Below are 22,127 nucleotides of genomic sequence, written 5' to 3'. Positions count from 1 at the left end.
GGAGAGCTTGCATATATTTATATATTTGTGTGTATGCTCTCTACAACTTCTTCGTTTCAATTTCGAACAGCCTCTCACCGTTCAACCGGTGCAACGCATGCGTGGTACAAATTGCATCTGTGCGGATGTTTTATTATCGGATGTTGAAGACACGTGTCGACACAAGTGTACACTTCCAGGCACTACTGAATATGTTAACGAGCACGAAGTTAAGCAATGCTACTCACAAAAAGCCTGAGAAATTGGATTCCCCCACCGCACACGCGGACGTTGGAAATGGGAAGACAAGTCGACTAAACGTGTGTACGGGACTTTATCTTTCTCTCCTGCTCGTCTGCCTGCGTCTTCACTTGACGAACGCTTCAAGGATCCAGAAGAAGCTCTTTCTGTCGCCACTGATTGACTGCCAGGTGTAGAATTCCTCTCTCCCTTCTCGAATCGCATACACACCCGTGTTCTTCCCTCTCCTGTCGCCGAAAGAATATCCTCAGGTTCCACACGGGGGCTCGCGCCTCCTGCGGTTGACGCGTGCCGGGGTGTCGTAGGCCTGCTGGTAGCAGACGACTCCTCCTTTTGCTTGGATTGTCCTGCACATCTGCCGCTTCCTTTCTTCAGAAATTCGTGGGGTTTGCTGCGATCCTGTGTTCCGTCCCATCTGTTGGCTTCGTCGATACACACAAGCGGGTTCCTGTCAGATGGAGACTTTCTGCAACGTCGCGAACACTCGGAGCTTTTATAGAGGGAACGGATGCTCGGCCACAGCACTGGGAAGTCGATCATACTGTCAGCTGATCCTCCAGAAATTGACACTGTACATAAATCAGAAGCAGAACGCGATGATTGAATATCGAATACGGTAGCTGCATCACGAGGTGACGATTTCCTGTAGTTACCGACGCCAATTTCCTCTTTGAATGGAGATAGTTTCAAACCCGACACAGTTTCGGCCGAATTGCATACCTCCAGTTGTGTTTGGTTCCTTGGTGAGACAGTCAGTTCATTTCTGACGGGAGGACGCTTTCGGTTGCTCTCGTGTCTCTTGTGGTATCTTCCGCCTCCCTCACCACAACCCCGTCTCAGAAAAGGCTGGGACTGACGCTGGGGAGAATGGTGAATGCATGGCCACTCTTGTTGACCAGGAGGTGTCTCTCTTCCGGATGTTCCACAAAAACTATTCGTTACTGATGCACCACGTTCGGTTCTAGATTTTTCACGCGTCCGGGGAGAAGAGTTGAAGTTACAGAGATTATCTTTTGCGTACGAGGGGTCCTCACCAAGAGACAGCACAGGGGTCTCTCCTTGGGCACGGCAAGTTGGGATGACCTCGTCGTCCCAAGGGAATTTAGAAGGTCGGCGGACCCTTTCTGCGCTGAGGGGCCTAAACAGCGATCGAAGGTGGGGTTTCTGTTTATAGAGCAACTGCTTCTGGTGGTTGAAGTCTGATTCCGTGGTCACAGAAGACCGGGATGTAACCCCTTGCTCCTCACCCGGCGCATTTGTCGTACCTCTCCGAGTGACCTCAACAACCTCACTACTCTCCTGTAAGGAGTGCTCTAGTTTGCCGAGATCTCTGGGGACGGGAGATCCTTGACGCTGTCCAGGGCACTGTCTCACGTCTTCCTTAGAAAATGCATGCTTCCTTGGTACTGACTGGAAACTGTCTGTTTTTACCAGCGCCTGCTGTCCTCGAGGAGATCGAGGAGATATAGTACTGATGTAGCTGGAAGGAGAATCAAAAACACCTTCATGCGCCACCGAGCTTGTTCCTGGTTCGTCGAGTTCAGAAGCGGTCTCCCCGAATCTCTTGCCTTTCGCATGGGGGATTTGCCCCTGTTTTTCCTCGTTAATGAGGGTCTGAAAAGATCGTGGACTGAATGAAGTGCCATCCTTTGTTGCATCGAAACCACATTTGTCTGCGTCGCATTCTTTGTCAATCTTCGACAGGCGGGAGGCCTGACACCTGCCCGAACGTCTTGCACCCACACAGCGGACAGCGTGTCCACTCTCACACATAGAACGACATTTTCCCTCATTCTCATCATTGCCGCTGTCTCCGATCGCCGACCAAGAACAAAGTAAACGGCCCTTTCCCGAACGACATGATGGAGAACTTGTCTGTGCCTCGTCGTGCGAATCGTGCCTATTAAGACTGACATGACAGTCAACCTGAAGCTCTTCTTGTGTTGGCTCTTCGTGGAAAGAATGCTCGTCACACGGCAAACTCGGCACCTGCGTCCATCGACAGGATTGTTTGTCCCGGAGGTTCGCTGAATGCAAGGTCACATCTATTGCATCTTTTGACGTTATGACTTCCATGGGTTCAGGCTGTCTTTCATAGTCGCTTGCATCAATGTGCCGCCCCAACGTTGGAAGTGGGCAAAAGGCATCTTCATCTCGGTTTGCTTCCTCGAAATCGCTGTCGGCTTCCGTGGGGGTGGGTACTCGTTCTAGCCCCTGTGCGATTCCCGAACGTGAATCTCTCCGCTCATTCCCATCCACGTTAAGAGGATCCGATCCTCCTATACAGAGTTGGCTTGACGCGCTTTTGCTCTGGGAAGCCTGACAGATGAGCCTGCCCGCAGAACTGCCTCTCGTCTTCGAGTCGCTGACAGTGGAGGGGCCCACTTCATGCGGAATGTGGCTTCCCAGAAGCCCAACGAAGGCATTTTCTGATACACTACCAGCAGAGTTCGGAAGACGATTTACTCCGTGTCCAAAAAGTTCCTTTACTTGGGATGGAACCTCTCCATATGCGACAAGACTACTCGTGTTTTCTATCTTAGTGGCTACCTCACTCGCACGCATGCGCTGCTGAAGCATCCGGACATGGAAACCATTGTCAGCATCATGCTGCTGCAAAGAACCGTCAGCTGGAGACGAGAGCCGGGTCTGCTCCACTTTGGCAGGTGGGGAGGCGACACGCTTGCCGAAATCGGGACGAATTTGCGATGCAGCATCCTGTAACATGCGGTCCAGGTCACGCTGTCGTAAAAGGTCGACGGCTTGATTTTCCATCTCCTCGCTAGTCAAACTTGACTCATCTTCGATTGGCTCACGCCTCTGCCCAGCACCTCCAGCTCCTTTTATACCACGGTCCCCCATTGCAGTGGATTTGTCTTCGCCTTTTTGAGATGAGACAGTTTCAGAGGCACGGGCATGCCCGCCAGGCATTCGGCCACGTCCTGCTCTAGTCGCCTGTCTCCCGCATCGTCGCCCTACAGCCGGAGGAGGAACGAAGCCGAAGGCATCTTCTTCCAGCCGTCTTTTGTAGCTTGGACTGCGCGTAAGAAAAGTGACAACCATACAAAGGGAAGAGGCAATATACACACTTTCTCAATGAAAATGGTAGCCTACTCCCCAAACCGTGACTCGTACATTTTCGCTTCCAGTGGCATGGTCCTACCATTTTCTCCTTTATAAACCGGTAAGGTTGAAAGCCACAGAAGCTGGCGTGGTCGTCAAAATGGAAATGCCGGATACATCGAGAAGCAACTGCAACAAAGAAACCTAAACCGCTGCTATGGGGCACTAGACCAATTGTTTCTCGTGCCCCCTGCTACGGCAGTCCGCAAAAAAGGGCCACACCTGGTGACACTCTTCTTCGCACCGATCTCCGGGAATGACATTTGCAACTACACCTTAGTCTAAACACTGATGTGCACTTTCAGTCGTATGGTCCACGCATGTGAGTACTCGATCTTCCTGAACATATTTGTCACAGCGCACTCCAGTTGCACACACACATTTGTCCTCAGGAGACACCATGTCGTGCAAATTGATCTAATGCGGCAAAAACGAGATGCCTCGATCTTCTCGGGACTGGCAAGTTTCTGCTCCATACAAAGATGTGGCGTCTCTGAAGTAGGAGAGGCGTTTTCTGGCGCACATGCGTTGCACGTCGGGCAAAAGCCTACCTTGCTTCTCTGCGTTGCGTCGCCTCACTCCGGATACTCCGGTTAAAAACTGCCCAGGCTCGCCTTCCGCCTCGGCAGCTTCCGATCGCTCGAAGGCCCTTATTTAGCTCATGCTGCATGGACTGTTGTAGCGGCGCTTCAGTCGACACAAATTCGTCGTACTGTTGCTGAATATCTTGTCGCAGTCGCCGTTGCACGAGATCCACGTCCTGGTTGATATCTTTTTTGCGCTCCGCGATAACGCGTTGACGAGCTTGCTTCTTCCTCCTGGCGAAAAGCTTCCGCTCAAGCTTCTGGTATGCCTCGATCTCAGCTTGCAGCGGGGTTCCCCACTCTCTCTGAGTGAGTTCCCATTCCTCGTGCAGGGCGTTCTCCGCAACCTCCTGCCACACGTTGACCTTGTCAGGGTCGACGAGTTGGATCATGGGAATGGCCATCGGGGACGCGCTGCTGGGGTCGTACTCCGGATATAAAAATTCCTTGAATCCGGGAGCAAAGAGATTCGTAAGTTGCTCGAATGCAGCGAACCCCGGAAGATCTTCGGCCGACAACTCATCCTCCTCAAAGGCTGCGTCTTGCAGTCGAGGCACCATCACGCTTGGAACCACCGTGGACATGCCCACAGGCTCTGGTAGCGTGGTGTGAGTGTCCAGAAAATATAGCCATGGAGGCAAGTCCACAGACAGTTCACTCTGTCGTAGGTTGCGACTACTTGAGTCGTCCTCTTCGTCGCCATTCAGCTGCGGCAGACACCGTCGCGGTAAACCGTTAACCAGGTCGAGGTATTCGTTGTAACGGTCTCGCGCTTTCCGTTCCGCAATGGCGCGTTCTATATCCTGTATCGATTTTCGACGAAGCTCCATCCGACTCGCCCTTCTAGGAGTCCGAGAGCGAGTTCCCAACTCCGTTACACCTGACGAAGTCGCCGCCGCAGGAGCTGCGGCAGACAGTTCTGCTGGAACAATGGCGACAGGCTCCATTGCTTGCGACAAGGGCACAAGTCTTGGCGAAGCCTCCGACTCAGACGTAGACGATTCCGAGACCGCCAAGTCTGTTAGTGTTCTGGAAATTTTCGGACCCTTGGGCGCACTCGTGGGCGGACTTTTCGACTTCGCCTCCTGCAAAACCAAAGGTTTGGAAGACACAGGTGATTTGTTGCCCACGGTAAAGTGCAGAGTAATGCAGCGTCAGCTTTTATGATGTTACGTTAATCAGCACCGTTTCGCCCTATAGAGACTCGGCGACTGGTGATCTTTTTCTTCTTAGGATCCTCGGTCTGATAACCCTTTTCGTCACCGAAGAAAGGATGTTAGTGAAGCATTCTATAGTGACAGAGCAAAGACACTCACTTCCAAATGACTAAGTACAGATCAGCAACGCAACACGCGAATCCTGGTATTGTATGGGGACGTTTCAGCCATTGCAGACATGAGGGGGTCTCGCTACTAAACACAAACACAATCATTATCAGAGGGCGATTGTTGCTCTCTTCTAATATGCTCTACCTCCACTGCACCGACCTGAACGAATGACTACATAAAACATAACCCATTCTCGTGTATTTTCGACCAAAAGAAAGTCTACCATATATCCATACATATATACACATGTATGCTTATGCACTCGGCCGTTTTCTCAGGCAAGCGCCTTCTTGTCACAGGTGATTGACCCCGCACCACCAGCACGCGGCCAACTTACCGTGGGCTTCAGCTGTGGAGGCGGATCGGCTGTCTGTACACTTGCTTCTTTCTCATTTTTGCGTTTTGCGGCAGGAGCAGCCCGAGCACTAACGGCGTCTCCATCAATTGCTTCCAGCTTGGCCTTCAATCCTTCTTGCCGCACAACAGTCAAGACCACTGGCTGGGGGGCCCCTGAGTACACGAGTCGAGCATAATAGTTTACGCAGACGCGGAGGCTGCCTCTGATGGGTGGTATCGAGATTCCCTGGTCAACCAGGAGAGACAGCGCACCTACAAAGGTGACAAGACCACCCGGTAGGCTACGTGGAGTTTTTGATCTTCAAAAACGTTTGGCGCTCACCTGAAGCATCCGCACTTCCGGCTGTGTCCCTGATCAACAGGGGGTGAAGGGGGTTCGTGGGCGTCTGCAAACAAGTGTGGCACACAGCTAGGATGCGATAGAGTGTACTTTACGATTTTTCAGTGCAAGCTGTAAACAAAGGACTCCTTAACATTGACGAGTCAAGTGGGTAAAAAACGTACAAGGATTGATTATGTCACAGCTGAACAACTGCCGTGCGTTGTCAACACAGATAGACAACGGTAGGATTCAGAAAGACGGGAGGAACCACATATAGATCCGCAGGAGGACCCTGGCAAACAGCTACACAACTGCATAGATCGGCCAGACGGATAGACCGGTCTGGCAGGTGGATGCTATGAAGGGACGAAAGTAAAAGAACATGCAACGTTAGGTGTTTCGGTACTCGGCAGCTGAATCGATAGCGAAAGAAACGGCTCTTCAGAAATGTTCCTGAATTCACTTGCGCAAATAAAGCAAAAAACGTAGAGTCTCTTGTCCAAAAAAGTGAGCAATTTAGTCTGATGGGACTGTTACAGTTTGCCCCAATACACTCTCTCATGGCCGCGGCAATGCTCTGGTCGACTTCTACGTCCAACCCGCCGCAATAAACCTTGGATTGCGAGGATATACATGTTGTCAAATATCTCTGCGTCTGGAGAAACGGCAGAGCCCGCTAACCTGAACCTTTTTTTTCGGTGGTGGCAGCTTCATTGCTGAGAAGCACATGCAAGCGCAGAAAACACGAATTTTCAGATATATGAAAATAGACACATCACAACGTTTGTAGACGCACAAGTCTCTCATGAAAGGAAGGCAATTAATGCGAGCAACGGATTGAAAACGATGCTCCATCACACATAGACTCGGTTCGACGCATTTTCGATACACCCTGAGGCTGTCGAGGGTCACGGTCTCTCATGCCGGTCTCTCTTGGCAACGAAGACACGCCAGCGACGAAAAACACAGGTTTCTTCAACTTATTTAGGCCTCCGCGTTATCTTTTCAGCCCGCTAAATGCCTCTACCTATGTCACGGCGGCGAAACCCTTCCGGTGGCTCAAACGGCACGTCGCGCAAGGGGAGCGTTCTACATTAAAAGAAAGCGAATTTTTTATCGAATGCTGTGATACAGAGGAAGTACCAGTGTCGGTAAACTCTGTGGCTGTTTAACTTTCATCCTCACGCTTTGCTTGGAAACTGACTTGTCCCCATTCGGGAGTCTTCAGCGACAGCTGTCTGCCTGTACTGTTGTCGAATGCATGCCCTCCTTTCTTGGCGTGACTAGGTGTCGAGCCTTACATTCTTCTGAGATGGTGTGCAAAAGAGCCACAAAGTTGGAGAGTTCTTGAGCAGAATCGTCATGTGTTTCGTCGGCTTTTTTGTGTTTGAACCAGGAAGCCATGGCATCCGACGGAGTGGGCGAATTCAAACCTGACTGTTCCGAATACCGGAAACCGGAACCAAGAGAGGGTGGTGCAGGACATCTCCAGCTGTCTGCATACTCTCGATTCTCGATGGGGTCATGAAGCTCTGTGAAGGGTGAGAGTGGATTTCGAGAAGCAGTGTGGTGCACGAGAGTGAGCGTCTCCTCCTTTGGTGGCCAGGTTTGCCACGGTTTCTGGACATGTATGTCTTTGAGGCACTCCTTCGCGTTCTCAATCTCTTTCAGCTGTTTGGTGTACAAACTCCCTAAATCAGGTTCCTGACATAAAGGAAGATCTGTATTTCTCAGGGTGCGCTGGGATGCCTCCGTTGTCAGATCCAAAATATTGTTCACCTTCTCCCGTTTCGTCACCACTGTGACGCATTCTAACTGCCGTTTCATCTGCGAAGTGACCTTCGAACCGGAGCCGCCAAAGAGCACTCCGCCATCCTTTGTCAATTTCGGCGGGATATACTCGCGTCCTCTGCCTTTGAAGCGCGCAAGCGCCTTCGTCTCCTCGTATGAAATGAAATCGCTGTGGACGGCAGATACGCTGGCTTCCTTTGTGCCGGAAACGAGGGGATAGCCAAAACTGGCATTTTTGCCGCAACTCGACCCCCCCTGTGCTGCGTTCCCCGGTGGCCTTCCTCGAAAGAAAGCATCCCCCGAAGGTAGGCCGCACTGCCTCGGGAAACTAACTACACTAAGAGGAGATACGCTGTCTGTGCAGGACGACGGGCCTCGAACCGAAGGTGCGTTTTCCCTGCTGCTGAGGAGAACCCTGGATGAACACTGCAGAAACTTGTCTGCGGAAGCTGTCGCCCGTTGGAGGGCCGTCTGCAAGAACGACGAGTCGACAGAAACCAGCAAAAGCTTTGTATAACAACGTACGATGGTGGAGGATCCACGAAGTGTCCTTGTGAGACAAATTACATTCCCAAAAGGTGCAGTGTCCCTCTATGTGCAGGTCGGAATGCAGCGACCGGGGAAGTGACGCTACATAGAGACGAAAGGGAACGACCTTTACTGGAAGTCAGCGCGCTTAATGGGTAACGTAGACAACTGTGTCCACACCAAGTGAATGACTTGAATACATTAACACAATTAACAGGTCACAGGGACCACAGCTCAGTGTTATCTCACAGCATTTTAGCTCACCGCTAAAAGCGAACCGCAGCCCACACTTCGACACATCCAGTGCCACAGAGAATGCTGGAAAAAACTGTTTTTCGAAGGACAAGCCAATAAATCAAGAAGCCTTTCGCCTGAACCATCTATTATAATGGAGTAGCTGTTGCCGTAGCCATGGAAAGAACCGCCACTGAAATTGTACCACCCTACGCAGACCACAAAAACTCCTGTGGAATGTTTGGACACTTAGTATTATTTATCCAGTGAATAATTCATATGCGCGTATCTATGAAAAAGCCAGCAAGGACACACCATAATACTGGTTAGCGGGGACCTGCGGGCGGCGTGACAGTTGTTCACGGATCTCCTCTACGTGAACCAGAGTTAGAATGAGGCCATCACCCTAAGACCGTCGGGCAAATGAGACTTACCTCAAAATGTCGCTTCCACGACGACCTGGATGACGGTGCCTGAGACGTACTACTCGCCATTGTTTGTTTGCGACAACGGCAGACGTTCCGGCACCCGCCGCCGGTGTCGAATTACGGGGCTACGGGAATAGCCGGGTGAACTTTGTGAACACAATCCATGCAAAGATCTCAAACGATGAAACATGCGTGCAAAGGGGAGGAGGAAACTCAACGGTGGACAACTTTTGTAGTTGGATGGAGACTATCTGCGTACAGTAGGGAAGTTGAAAACCAAGCCGCCCCCAGGCATTCGTCAACGACGGAGGGGGGTGGAGAAGAAAAACTAGTCCTCATAAATTACGAAAGAGGAGTTATGACACAAAAAGTTCGTTTTTCTCTTCTTCAAACCTAAAGAGGACCATCCGAGGATAAATAGATTTTGCGGAGAATCAAGCCTTCGGGAACCACGGACGAACGAGCTGAAGCACAAGACACGCGATCTCTTGCTTTGAGGCGCAGAGTGACAAGGCCCCAGTGAGCCACGTGAAGACGATCCCAATAGAACCCCGTTGCTATGCATCCAAGAGACAACGAATGGTATAAAAGTAGCTGAGAAGGCGTTGAAAGAGCTTAAAATGCCTAGTTCGAAGACCGAGTTTACACCCTACTGGTTTCCATACAGGCAGTTTACCTGCTATAGCCACGAAAAGACTCTCACGTCGAGTAGAGGCGGGTGGCCTAACAACTCCGCCAGCAGCGCACATAACTGGACGGCTTAGACGCGACACACCAGTGGTTTCCCAGCAAATCAAGCGGCGTGTTCCGGTGGCGCCTCACTCTCATTTAGAAACGGACACGCGTCTGGACGACACACGCTGAAATATTTAGGAAGCTTTTTTATGATTTTACACTTCCAACAGAATGTGGTAGAGCGGTTCAACATTCGGCCAGGGCACCGAGATAATGGCACGTCAACAGCCAGTGCGTGGGATTATCCCGTTTTTACTGCACTTCCAACTACACCCAGGCGTACACCAAGTAGCTCAAAGCGTGGGTTCGGTACCGTCTGGTTTTTTTGATGGCGGGATTGTTAAGTACAACCTAGCAAACCGCCTTCGTACACAGCCTCAGCGGCGGTTTGTTCTAGGCGTTGCTTTCGAACCTTACGCTACCCCTTGTAAATGAAGAACACGCCTTGCAGGAATATCGGACGATGTGACGGAAGAACACCTAACTTCGGTGTGCGATGTTGTTCTGTCGAACAGAAGTGCACCTCTACTGGCTGTTCACTTTTTTGAGCCACAGAATGGGAGAGACACTAGCCGTAGACACATTGCAGCATCGGATGACGTGCGGGAAGTGCCGGCGTTGTGTACTTTGTTGATTTCAGACTGCAGTGTCCGTGCGGTTCTTCTCTTTGCCGTGCAGCTCAGTTTGCTAGTTTCATTCGGAATTGACCCAAACGAGAAACTGCGCCACCCGCGTAGCAGCACGACTTGGCCGCACGTCGCGGAGGGCTCGTAACCCTTTGGGGCACGTCGTTGAAAGTTTTGCTAGCAGGAGATGACTGCCACCAGCCCTCTAATGAGGCCGGATGTGCCGCCCGCGAAAAATGCTTCAGTCAGCCCAAGTCGGCCTTGCTGTCGCAGCATCGTAACGGTTGCAGCACGACCTCGTGTACCCCGTTTTCCAGCCGTGTCTGCGGATGCAGGGACTGGTTTGAGTGAGAATAAAACACAAGCAGAAGGTCGTTACGATATAGACACGCACTTGCCAGAGACATGAGATCAAGACTATTTTGACGTTCCGTCATATATCCTGATTTCTCTTTGCATTATTATCCTGACACACGGATCGGTGTTACTGAGCCAAGCTCGCTCCGCTCCAGAGAAGACAGACAGCTTGGTCGGACTCTCACGCCTCCTGTTCGGTTTTATTGACAACGCAGAGTGAGTACTCATCCCCAGTTCAGAAGATTAACAAGAGCCAAACGATTGTTCTAAAACGATAAAACATCTATACAATAAGTCCATGTATACACACACCATGAATATATACTAATATCATGGATATGTATGAAACAAGTCTGTCGATGCATTTCGTTTCTACGCATACAGAATACGGATGCACCGCTTCTAGTTCGGCAGGGCCGCCTGATCATCTGGCGCGTCTTCGGACGGCTGAGACAATTGGGTTTGACGTTGGTTTCTCTCTTTCCGGATTGCCTTCAACACGTCCATCAGTCTGCCCTGTTCGGAAAAGAGTTTACGCGTGTAACTGTTTAGCTTCAGATTGAAGTCTCCAAATCTGTCTTTGGCGCTGGGGGACGGTCCATCGAGACATTTCCGGCAGAGCTCAGCACTGTCTGCCATAACATCTTTTGCCAGCTGGGCCGCCTTCTCGGTCCCACTCTTTACTTTTTCTTCCGTTGACTCGGACAACCATCCCTCAGCACGATTCGTGGCGGCACCCTTCAAGGCTTCAGCAGCCATGTCAGTACGGACGATTTCTACTCGTTTCTCAACTTCTTGCAGTTGCTCCTCCATCTGGTTCTTAGCACTCGACGCCTCCTCTTCATTGCCTGGTCTCACAGCAAGGAAAAGCAACAACACGCGCAAAGTGACGAGATTACGCATCTATTGTAAGCCGTACCGCCTCTGTGTTAAAGCGTTCTTTCCTTCTTGCCTTTCCTACGAGTGATAACAGTAATCCATATACTACGCGTAGAACACAACCGATGTACAACAACCTCATTGTCGTGGGACATTGAAGTTCAAACCTTTAGCTGTGTGTCGGGAACTAGAGATGCACACATCAGAGATGTTTTCAGTCAGTCAACAATTCCTCTAAAGTGGTGCAACTGTCACTGTGTTCTGTAACATGCCGGTACACAATCACAACCCATGTCCTGGAGGTAAATCGTAGCCGTAAACCCTACTAACTGCGTTAGCATGTAGGTTCAGGTGGAGTTATAACTGTATCCGTCGTTGCCCACGCAGAAGCAGCCAGGCTCACCGCCATCTGATGCGAAGATGAGATTCTTGACCGCGGGAGCTACGGCTGTGAGGAGCTTTTTGATTTCTCCCAGTTCACTTCGGAGCTTCAGCACGCTGGCATACGCAACGCCGAGGTCCTCGGGCTCCGAAGTTTTTGCAACAACAGGAAAGTTGCGCCAGTCAGCATGGTCTTCCATGCCCGCAGGAACTCGTTGGCCTCCCAGAGGAACAGCTTGAGCATCAACGGCCGCCGACATTTTTGTGGAAAAGGAAAAACGGATTCAGAGAAAGATTCTGGAAGGGGCTCCTCTCCGTTCGTCCCGCGTGTCGGGGTGCCTGTTTTCCTGCCACGCTGACGTGTGCTTCCCTACGAAACTCCTAGCGTAGACGGGAGCCCGCAACGTGGAGCATCTCACAACAAGCACAGGGAAATGAAAGGCAACAGAGACGGAGCAACCTGGTGGGCGGTTTGAAGACAAGGGATCACACGAGAAAAATAGTTCCAGTGTGAGACTTTCTTGTTGCAGTCTACTCAGCCACGAGAAAGTGTTCAAGACAACGAGGAATTTAATCCAAATCCTGACGATATTTCTTGGAACAGGTGAACAGACAATTCATCAGATGAACTGTTCTGCTTTCATCGACCAGCGTCCTCATCCGATAGTGATACCCGAACGAAATTCGCGGTGGTTGTTCATGGTTCTGTCTTTATGCCGCCCACCGCGCCTGTGCAAAGACAAAAAATCGAGGATGTTAACAGTGAAACTCTTGGAAATCGTGCAGAGAAGAAAGTTGTAGAAAACCCAGTAAACTCTCGAATGTTTCTTTGTCTGGTTCCAATCCTTTCTTCAGCGTTTGTCGTGCAGCGGCGGGTGCTGCTTCTGTTGTGGCCGGCGTGACCTCGATCGTGTTTTTTTATTCGGAGCAAAATCTTAGGCTGCGGGCGGGTGGTCTTTGCGCAGACTCTCTGACTCCCCTCGGACAGGCCTCCTAGCCCAGAGGGGCAAGACATTCCACAGATAGTCGCAGGTACACACGTGTACCCACATGTGTGCTTAAATGCGCTCAAGAATAAGGAAAACGAACGGACACGCGTGAAGCTGTATCCCTGAATGAAACGAGCATACGCCAATCTGACGAGAAATCAGACATCCAACCGGCCGAGCAGCTTACTTCAACGATCGAACACACTCAAGCACTTCCCTGTGAACTCGTGGTTAGCGTCGTACCCTTACATTACACGCGGACTGGAATGGAACCAGAAAGGCAGAAAAAGAAAGAAATCACTGGTGCACGAGGTTAATCAGTGAGGGAGGAAGGGACTTTGGTACCGAAACGAAGTTTACTAGACCTCGATTAGACGTAAATGCAGTAATTTTCATCATGGGACTCCTGGCGACCTGGCGCTGCACTACAAGCTTACGCTGATCTGGTCCCCCTCTGGAGACGGGAAACCCCCCGTGTGAGCAACACCAAAGAGGTGAAGGTCCTTGATGAAAAAATGCGGAAACTGCCTCTCTCCTCTTTGGATAAGTCACGCTTCTCGCATCCTGAGCATCATATGGCTACTAAGGCATTAAATCCCTCGGCGTACGCCCAAGGGAACCGCAGTAGGGGAAAGACATGCGGTCGTGAGCCTTGGTGGGAGACGTCGTTGTCGAATGAGACTGTTGGTTCCAGTGTTTTTTAAGTTTTAACAAGTCTGACCTTCTGTTCCCGAGACACATTTCTCCACGCGTTCCATGTGCATGTGTGTATGAATGTAGTAGGGAGAAGTCTTGGGCAGAACTGCATGGTCAGAAGGTACTCTGCTAAACTAACGCAGCCCCGATTACTCGGGCCACGTAGACTTCGTCTACATCAATTTACAAATTCTGCGTACGTTTGAACTTCACGCATGTGTCAATCTCGGAGACACTGACTGTTGCAATTGAAACATTCCACGGTTTTTTCCACCGCAAACTCTCATCGTCTGCACCCGTCTCATGTGGATTTGGGATTGGCAGAAACTTCCGCGTCTTTCGGGCTCCTTTGGCGATTTGTGGAGAACATGGACGAAATAGATACAGAAAAGTCGAGTGGAAGAAGTTTTCTGTCTCCGTACTCGCTTACTTATGCCACGAGAACCCCCAAGAATACTACGGGGCAGATGTGGACACCACCGGTCTGGAGCTTTTCGGAGCCCTGCCGTTTGGCCAAGAGTTCCAATCCCGCAGCAGACTCATCTATCCAAGATTTTAGTACCTGTAGGAATAGCAATCATAATGGTCATCTCTGAGAACTATGCTCGTGTATGTACGATCTGAATAGAGAAAGATGAGAGTGTATCAACGTCCACGTGTTTCCCCGCGTTAACACTCCCTTCCCGTGCAGTTTCGATTTAAAGCCATTCCTAAGGCTCTGTCGTCACCCACTCTTTCCCTGGATTGCTAGGATGGCACCGTTTTTAGCTGGAAGGCGCCACGGTGCCACAGCGTTTTTGCTTGGAGCGTTTCGCTCGCGATCTGTGAGGTCGATCGAATGGGTTCACCAGTTCGACCGCGTCCATCCTTTAGAAACGCCTCCGGCCACAGCGGTTGGACAGACTGAGAAAAATGAATGGTCACATCGTCCGCTGACAACGCTGAAGTCATGCCTTCCCTCTCCCCCTCCAATTTTCCGTATCCGGGCTCCCGCTTCTACGCGAACCTGCGGGCGACGAGTCGCAGAACCTACGATACGATCTCCTGGTGCTTTTGGACCTCACTGTTGGAAATCTGCACAAAGCATCTCGTTCCACGCGGGAGATTTTTCCACACACGGCGGCTGTGCAAGGAGACTTTGCACCAACGCGGCTCCGCAAGGATCGGATGGTTGCGCAATTGCTTCCCAGCGCGACGGCGGGCAATACCTCTACGTGCCAGTCCTGATCGTGGGTGCGGGACCAATTGGCCTTTCTCTGGCGTTGCTGCTTCGCCGCATGCGGGTTCCTTTCCTCGTGGTTGAACGCGACGAAGAGGCGCGCTGTCAACCCAAAGCGCACTATTGCAGCAGTCGATCCATGGAAGGTACGCAAGGCAGTCGGGAACTAGCCCCCGAGTGTGTCTCGTTTCCTCGGTGACGTTCAAGGAGTGCAGTGGCCACAGTTGGTAAATATATATAGTAAGTATATATGTATATCTATATATAGTAATGATATATATATATATATATATATATATATATATATATAAGAATCAAAAGGAGGTGTTCACGCGTCAGTTAAATAGCTATGATTCCAGCCAACCAGTCGTCGACTCATGCGAATTGACCTTTATAATACGGACGGGGAGACTGGCAGGATAGAAACGGTACATAAATTGGCTTTTCCAAGTACAGAAGGTGCTTTCCTGATCCGTGGCGATGTGGCCGTGCTCCGGAAGCCGATTGGTTCAAGATGCAGGGTCATGTTTACAAGTCGAGCCCTTGTACAGCAGCTGGTTATCCGCTCGAATATCTCAGGGGGCCACGAGAAGGTTCTTCGTATGACCGTTTGCAGTTTGGAGAATGCTTGGCCACTTGGATGAGGCCATGGAGAATGAAGTTCCTTCACTGGATGTCTGGAAGCACTTCTCCTACTGCACCCATCTCGTCGGCTCCAGCAACCACCCGCGGCCAAATATCGCGGCGAGAGACCACTTCAGCAGTGAGGCGTGCCCTTCGTTTAGGACTCTCTGTTCTAGCGTCAGGAGTTTCGTTCTCGTTGGTCGTTCTCGTTGCCGTTGTCTTTTCGTTGCTACAGTGTTGAAACACTATCTGTCCACATCAAGATCGACCCTTAGATTGCACCTTGTGGAACGAACAAGTCACCAAAACATCCTCTGTACACATTGACATGAAGAGTACAACGGTCCTGCCCGTGAATTGTGGTGACACTCTCATCAGAAGTGGATATTCCCTGACTACGTGGCTCTGAGTCTTGCGACAACATGCTCACAACAAGAAGGGAGGTGCGTCAAAGAGAAGGAATGTTTGCCGGGGATATCTTCGCGGAAGCGTATAACCAAATTTCATCTTCAATGTGCCGCAGCCCCAGAAGTGCAGTATGTTTTGTAGGATGGTTGAGAACGCGAATTATACAGGACTTTGGGGACGCACAGAGAAGCTACAGTTTCTAGACGTGAATATTATTTTCTCCGTCACAGAGAGGGTAAAATCAAAAATCGACCTGAATAACATTTGGCGGGAGTTCACCTTCGGCGGCTTGCAGTGTATGCGTGACCGCTGGACTCTCGATCTTAGTCTGAGATGCAGCGGGACGAGACTTCTTCGATACGAGAACCTCCGGAGTGCATTTTGACTTTTGCCTGTGATCACAAATGCAGTGCGGAACGCTCAAGCGTGTCACTTCTCTCCTGCTCATGTCATCCCAGTCTCTGGTATCTCCGCGTCTCCCATCTCATTCTTCTTCGCATGCCATGTGTGGCTGCCGTGGCTTTGTCCAGATGCCTACACATTCAAGCTGCCGGATGGGAGAACAAGGTACTTCGAAAGCGAGAGTCCTTGTCGCGTGATGCATTTGCCACAACATATTCTTCTGCCGCTTCTCTACGCCCGTCTCCACTCTGGGGCTCGTCAAGAGTCTGAAGACTGCCTAGGCACGTGGTCAGCGCTACCGGCGCCTTCTCTCGCGCTCACGTCTCTGTCCACTCGCAACAAGCTTGCAGAGACAGAATGCATGCGCCGAGAGGAGCCTTTTGACTTCGGAAACCGGTCCTCTGTCGCCCATAAACACTCCCCTGACTCGTCTTCACCCGAACAATCGCCTCGCGCCTTTTCACCTGACAGTCCAGAGATTCTGTTTCGAACCAAGTGGCTGTCGGCCACAACTGTTGAGAAGAAAGGAGACAGGTTCTCTCGCCCTGCGGCTCAAACCCAGTCTCTCCCCGGTAAGGCTCGTCAGAACGTGACACTGTCATCAGCACGCCGCACTGTACCATCGATTGCAACACTGTGCTCAACGCGATTCGTTTCTCGAATTCTCTCTGTTCATACGAAACACGTTCATTTCCCATCCTGCCACTATGTCGCTGTATCCGGCAATGTGCATAACGCGAGTTGTTTTCCAACCTGTATCCCTGTTCTCTCAACTACGTACTCACTCGATTGTCGTAGATCATGGGGCTCCTGCTACTTTTAGGTCTTGCTTTTCTTTTCGTTAGTCTAGCAAACGAGAGTCGGTGTCTTTCGCACGTTTCCTCGACTCCACCACAATCATTATAAAAAGGTTCGTTTGTTCTCTCACGTCTGCCTCTGACATGCATGCGCAGATCCCCGCCCGGCAAGTTTCGTCAGGTCGAAGCTGCTGAGTCGCGCACTCGCGGGGACCAATGCCCCGCAAGAAATTCAGGTTGACAGCGCCTTTGTGGTTGCGTGCGACGGCGCGAATTCGGGTGTCGCTACACAGCTTCCAGGGTATCATCGAGAAGGGGTGGACTGCCTCCAGCGTCTGGTGAACATCACTTTCATCTCTCGGCACCTGGCGGCTCTGATTCAGAGCCATGAAGTACTCCGAACCCAGGATGACACTCCATCTCGCTCTCCAAGATCCACAGTCATATCCTCGGCCACGCCCCCACCGTCGATGCTTTACTACGTGATGAATGCGGACGTCATCGGCGTCGTTGTGCTCCACAGTTTGTCCCGCGGCGAGTTCGTGGCCCACATTCCCTTTTTCGCGCCACATGAGCGCGCGCGAGAAGACTTCCCTGTCTCCGTCTGCGAAGAAATTGTCCACCGCCTCGCGGGACTCCGACTCCGAGATGTGCGGATCGTCGAGGCACGCGGATGGACCATGGCTGCCAAAGTGTCAAATTCGTTCCTCGGGTCTTTTCCTCTCGACGGTGCTTCTCCCAACTCAGGGCAGAACCTAAGCGAAGAACGCGGTCGGCATTGTGAAAGCTTGAGCTTTGCCGCTCGTGAAGGTGGAACCGAACAGAAGGGTAGAGAGGAAACAAAAGCCAATCTGTCTCTGCATCGAATTCTCCTCGCGGGCGACGCAGCGCACCAACTACCTCCCGCTGGCGGCCTGGGCATGAATCTCGGGATGGGAGATGTCGTCGGACTCGCTTGGCGCCTCGGGCAGCTTTACGCTCGCAGAAACGCCGCGTTTTTTCCACAGGGAGAGTCAGAGGAAGAGAACTTGGGCAAGCAGGGAAGAAAAGAAACGCGCGGGACGGAACTGGAAGCGGAGGTCGAAAGACAGCACGACATCGGGGGACGCAAGGCGAGAGCAGACGAAGAAACCGCTAGAAGACTGCTGCAGAGTTACGACGAAGAGCGAAGACTCGTTGCCAAGGTAAGACACGACAGGAAAGCGGACACTCCAGAATCTGGATGTGTTCTACCCTTCGGTCTGTTGCTCTGAGTGGAGTAGCAACTTAACGTGGTGAGTGTCGGGTGGACAGGACTCTGTTCTTTTCGCATAGATGGGAAAACGCTCGCTCCAGAGGACAACCAACGCGCGTCTAAAAGCCGACATATTGTCACAGAGACTCCGGGTTTCGGCATCGTTGTGTGCTCGCAGATTCATGGTTTTTGCGTGATTCCTCTTTTTTTTCTTGCTCCCCTTCCGGTGTGTCTGCACACTTCAGTACACATGCAGCGTCGCCGTGGACAACTTCTCCCGAGGCTTGAACGCGCCGTCAGAACTAGGACTGGACTGGTCGACAGGCCAGGCTCTTTCTTCTTGCCTCGACGAGGCTGCCCAGACAGTCGCGCGATTTTTTTCGCATGCAAGATCGGATTTTGTGTCTCTGAGGTCTGAGGAAGCTTCTGGCGAACAAGCTCGCCTCTCCCCGCTCCTCCCTCCAGAAGCTCCTCAAGCTCCTGCTGCTGTCGCCAAACGGATTCTTCAGTTGGCTCTTCAGACTGGGAGGCAGCAGGTGAGACACGGCCGAGAAACGCCACATCCGATCACGATACTTGACAGTATCTACGAAGATATATATATATATATATATATATGCATGAGTATATATTTGTAGTATGTATGTATGTATATATATATATATATATATGCACCTATGTGTGCGATGCTTGGACTTAAGTGTATTATTTGCGTGCGTCTTTGGAGTCAATTGAAGATCAGTCTTCGCCTGTCTGCGAAGAGGTTTGCACGCGTTCGCAGGGTGGGGAAGTGGGAGGAAAGACGGTGTGATTCGCCCGAGGCTAGTATGCACGCCTGTTGGCGGAATGGAGGTGGTTTTTTAACCTTAAGTGTTTTCGTGACCTGCTCAGGTAGTCCAGAGTGAAGCATTACTGCCGCACTTTGTTTATTGCAGGTGATGCTCTGCCAACGGTGGCTGCCACAAGTTTGGGGCAAACGTGTGGAGGCAGTTAAGACGATTCTTCAAGATGAAAATCGGAATTTGAGTCTCCACTACCCCGGCGCCGATCTCGCTTACGCGTACACGGCCTCCCAGCTGTATCGACACTCCGATGCTGGCCGCTCCCACTCCGGGCCTGCTGTCATGGTCAGTGAAGTACTAACACAGCAAGCTACTTCGTGCTCTCTGCCTGCATGCACAGGTCGTTCCTCTGCGGCTCTTACCCTCTTTCGCGGGTCGGTTGCTCTCTCCTGTCGCTCCTCTTCACATTTCCTTCTTACAACAACTTAGATCCCAGGGTGCACAAAATAACGTATGCAAACCCCCAGGAATTCCAGGGGACGGTCGCTATGAGGCACACCACGTCATCTAGTTCCCCTTGTTGCGTTTGGAGAGAGAAACAGTGTAGAGAGGAACCTCATGTCAATCTGCAATTCCACGACAGTCCACAAGAAGCACGAGAACCTATGAAGACTTTGCCGAGACTCCAGGTGTAAAACATACCCTAACGCGTGGTTTTTCTTCTACACATGCTTGTGCATGCAAATAAAAAGTGCTTCGGCCACTCGCGAGCGTTGGGGGAAGGCTGAAGAGGCACACGCAGCAAGAAGACGCGTTGGGGCTTGAGTTTTTTGTCAGTCGTTCAGTCGTTGTACAAGCGACGAGGAAGCAACTGCGAAACGAAGTGTGCCTCTCTTTGATTTCCACGCGGTTCAGGTTTCGGAGTCCCCCCTGGCGTATCGGCCGACCAGCTGGCGAGGGTGTCGCGTTCCGCATGCGTGGCTCTATGCGGCCTCGCCTGGCGGCGTATATTCGGAGCGAGGAAGCGACGGCCAGACTGAGAGAAAAGGTGAGGGACACAGCATGCGTCCCGCCGCAGGAAAGGACTTCCTGTGGTATTAGGCGTTTGTCGCTTGTATCCGGTGCATTTCGAAGACACAGACCTTCTAAATCGAAACTAGCAGTCCAACACGTAGGATGTAGTCCTCTCATGAACTGCCTTTCCTGCTCTTTCGGCATATTGCTTGAGTCCCGGTGTATTCTCGGAATTTCTGGTGGGTCGATGTGAAGCACGAAGACAAAGGGCTTTCCAACAGCCGTTCCTCAGTCTCTGGCATCCAGAGGCTGTTTTCAAGCTTGTAGATAAACTTTTGTAAGTATAAACACAATTAACAGAAGGCGTTTTAGATAGAAGAAACCTTTGTGTACGTTGTCCTGTTCTTTGAATGTGGGTGTGCTTTCTGCTGTCTTTCGCCTCTTCTGCTGTCAGTCTTTCGCCTCTCGACGGTCGACATCCCTCTCCTCCATGACCCTCCATGTGCCTACTCCTTCCTCTTGTTCTCTCAACACCATCTTCCCGCTGTTGTCTCCGCCCTCCGAGCTCACCATCGAGGACTCCAACGTCATTCTTCTTTCCGTTCTTCCTCTTCCTCTCCTTCGTCGTCTTCTCGTGGTGGGGGGTCGCTCTCTTGTACAGAAACCGGCTGCTTCGCTCAGGCGTTCTGTGTGTGCTGGGAGTCTGCGGGAGACCGGGATTCGCTCTTCGAATCGGCGGAGTGCGTTCGACTCGATCGGCGGCCTCTGGTGTTGGACGGCGCGCGTCTGAGTCGACTGGGCCGCCTCTCACTCGCCTCGTTGGTCGGAGAAGAGAGAGAAGAGAACGGGGAACTGAAGCGACAGGAAACAAACGAATCGAATCCACGAGACACCACGGCGGTTAGATGGCTGTGGAGTGCAGACTCGACGCGAGGTAAGGGGGAACGTCGAAAAAAAGGTGATTTTCAGACAATTCAGTCGCGTACTATTTAACTTGGTGAAACAAGATTAGGCAGGATAAGAAATCAGTTCAGTCAAGTCGTAGTCGGTTCGCAACTTTGTCCCAGCTGATCTGAAATCTGTAAAGTGCGTATTCTGCGCGTGCACGCGTCGAGCGACCGCCAGTTACACCCGACGGCTCTCTCGTGCAGAGAAAGCTTCACTCTGGTGTTGGTTCTTTCCCATTCTTTCTGTATGCAACTCTTAGCGGTTAGCGGCTCAGAGGAAAGCTTGAATTCGGTCAAACGTGGTGAGGAACGCAGGCAAACGTGAGTCGAACTGGGGGCCGAGTTTGCATGCATGGGGAGAATGAGGCGCAGCACCAGCTCTAGTGGGGACGTTTGAAACTCCCGCGTTTCTTGCAGTGTCTGCTTTGCTCAGAGAAATTTCTGGAGCTCCTTCGAGAGGCGCGCGTGAAGGACGGCGCCGAGCAAATTTCCGTGGAAAACCTTCTTCTTGTTTTGCGGCCAGACGGCCACATTCTTGAAGTCCGGCATCTCCAGCCGACAGCGAAAGCAGGCGTCGAGACAGCTGTGGAGACACTGCAGGGAAGCAGCGCAGCAGAGAAGCACAACGCACCCACAAACACACGCGAGAAGTTGGAAGAAACGACTCAACACCAGACTGTGGAAGCCGTTGTAAAAGATATTCTACAGAGGCTCGCTTAAACAGGAAGCACTTCTTTTACCACTGAAACGGACTGTCACGAAATCCGCTTTTGGGGAGGCATGAAGCGGATCTATTGTGCTTCTGGTGGGGACTCAGAGCCGGTGGCACGACGGTCTTCTTCTGGGGATAAAATCTAAGATATATACAAAACACACATGTGCGTGTATCGTTTTTGAACTCATACGACTACAACTACGAGAATTTTTTTTGACGATTGGCTTGCCTTTTCATCGATTGCAGAGAACGCTTTAACAACGAAGGAACGGGAACATCCGTCTCTAAGCAAGGCGTGCCTTCCGAGGGTCGAGGAACTGGAGTCGAAAGACACTGAGGAACAAGTGACTCCGATAGACACGCGTCCCAATAGCAAATCCTCGATGA

The 22,127-nt window shown here is 51.4% G+C and overlaps 3 protein-coding genes across 3 annotated transcripts; 1 reads left to right on the top strand and 2 right to left on the bottom strand.

Moving 5' to 3' along the window:
• Positions 1 to 147: 147 nt before the first annotated feature.
• TGME49_232560 (hypothetical protein) lies at positions 148 to 9,330 on the bottom strand. Its single transcript, XM_018780330.1, has 7 exons — positions 8,942 to 9,330; positions 7,256 to 8,216; positions 6,636 to 6,670; positions 5,955 to 6,018; positions 5,613 to 5,785; positions 3,915 to 5,032; positions 148 to 3,277 (listed from the first exon to the last, which is right to left on the bottom strand). Exons 1-7 carry the CDS (start codon positions 8,999 to 9,001, stop codon positions 220 to 222), a joined length of 5,469 nt encoding a protein of 1,822 aa, XP_018636812.1. The 5' UTR covers positions 9,002 to 9,330; the 3' UTR covers positions 148 to 219.
• A 1,552-nt stretch (positions 9,331 to 10,882) lies between these two features.
• TGME49_232550 (hypothetical protein) lies at positions 10,883 to 12,748 on the bottom strand. Its single transcript, XM_002368083.1, has 2 exons — positions 11,936 to 12,748; positions 10,883 to 11,501 (listed from the first exon to the last, which is right to left on the bottom strand). Exons 1-2 carry the CDS (start codon positions 12,171 to 12,173, stop codon positions 11,056 to 11,058), a joined length of 684 nt encoding a protein of 227 aa, XP_002368124.1. The 5' UTR covers positions 12,174 to 12,748; the 3' UTR covers positions 10,883 to 11,055.
• A 1,602-nt stretch (positions 12,749 to 14,350) lies between these two features.
• TGME49_232540 (FAD binding domain-containing protein) lies at positions 14,351 to 21,745 on the top strand (the record flags this gene model as incomplete). The annotated part of the gene is made up of 9 exons (XM_002368082.1): positions 14,351 to 14,963; positions 15,434 to 15,580; positions 16,380 to 16,823; positions 17,205 to 18,232; positions 18,528 to 18,818; positions 19,218 to 19,409; positions 19,980 to 20,112; positions 20,533 to 21,012; positions 21,459 to 21,745. 9 exons carry the CDS (start codon positions 14,351 to 14,353, stop codon positions 21,743 to 21,745), a joined length of 3,615 nt encoding a protein of 1,204 aa, XP_002368123.1.
• Between the last annotated feature and the right edge of the window lie 382 nt (positions 21,746 to 22,127).

This window comes from Toxoplasma gondii, chromosome VIII, assembly GCF_000006565.2.
Source record: "Toxoplasma gondii ME49 chromosome VIII, whole genome shotgun sequence".
NCBI lineage: Eukaryota > Apicomplexa > Conoidasida > Eucoccidiorida > Sarcocystidae > Toxoplasma > Toxoplasma gondii.
Note: the sequence above shows the minus strand (reverse complement) of the source record. Positions and strands in the feature narration are given on the sequence as shown.

What these genes read in the sequence shown, in the direction of transcription:
- TGME49_232560 (XM_018780330.1), bottom strand. Translation starts at nt 9,001, where the DNA reads ATGGCGAGTAGTACGTCTCAGGCACCGTCATCCAGGTCGTCGTGGAAG. An exon ending in GCACACCATCTCAGAAGAAT is followed by an intron (nt 6,671 to 7,255) that starts GTAAGGCTCGAC and finishes TGTGCTTCTCAG; the next exon opens with CAATGAAGCTGCCACCACCG. An exon ending in CTCCACAGCTGAAGCCCACG is followed by an intron (nt 5,033 to 5,612) that starts GTAAGTTGGCCG and finishes TTGGTTTTGCAG; the next exon opens with GAGGCGAAGTCGAAAAGTCC.
- TGME49_232550 (XM_002368083.1), bottom strand. Translation starts at nt 12,173, where the DNA reads ATGTCGGCGGCCGTTGATGCTCAAGCTGTTCCTCTGGGAGGCCAACGA. An exon ending in CATCTTCGCATCAGATGGCG is followed by an intron (nt 11,502 to 11,935) that starts GTGAGCCTGGCT and finishes CTGTGAGACCAG; the next exon opens with GCAATGAAGAGGAGGCGTCG.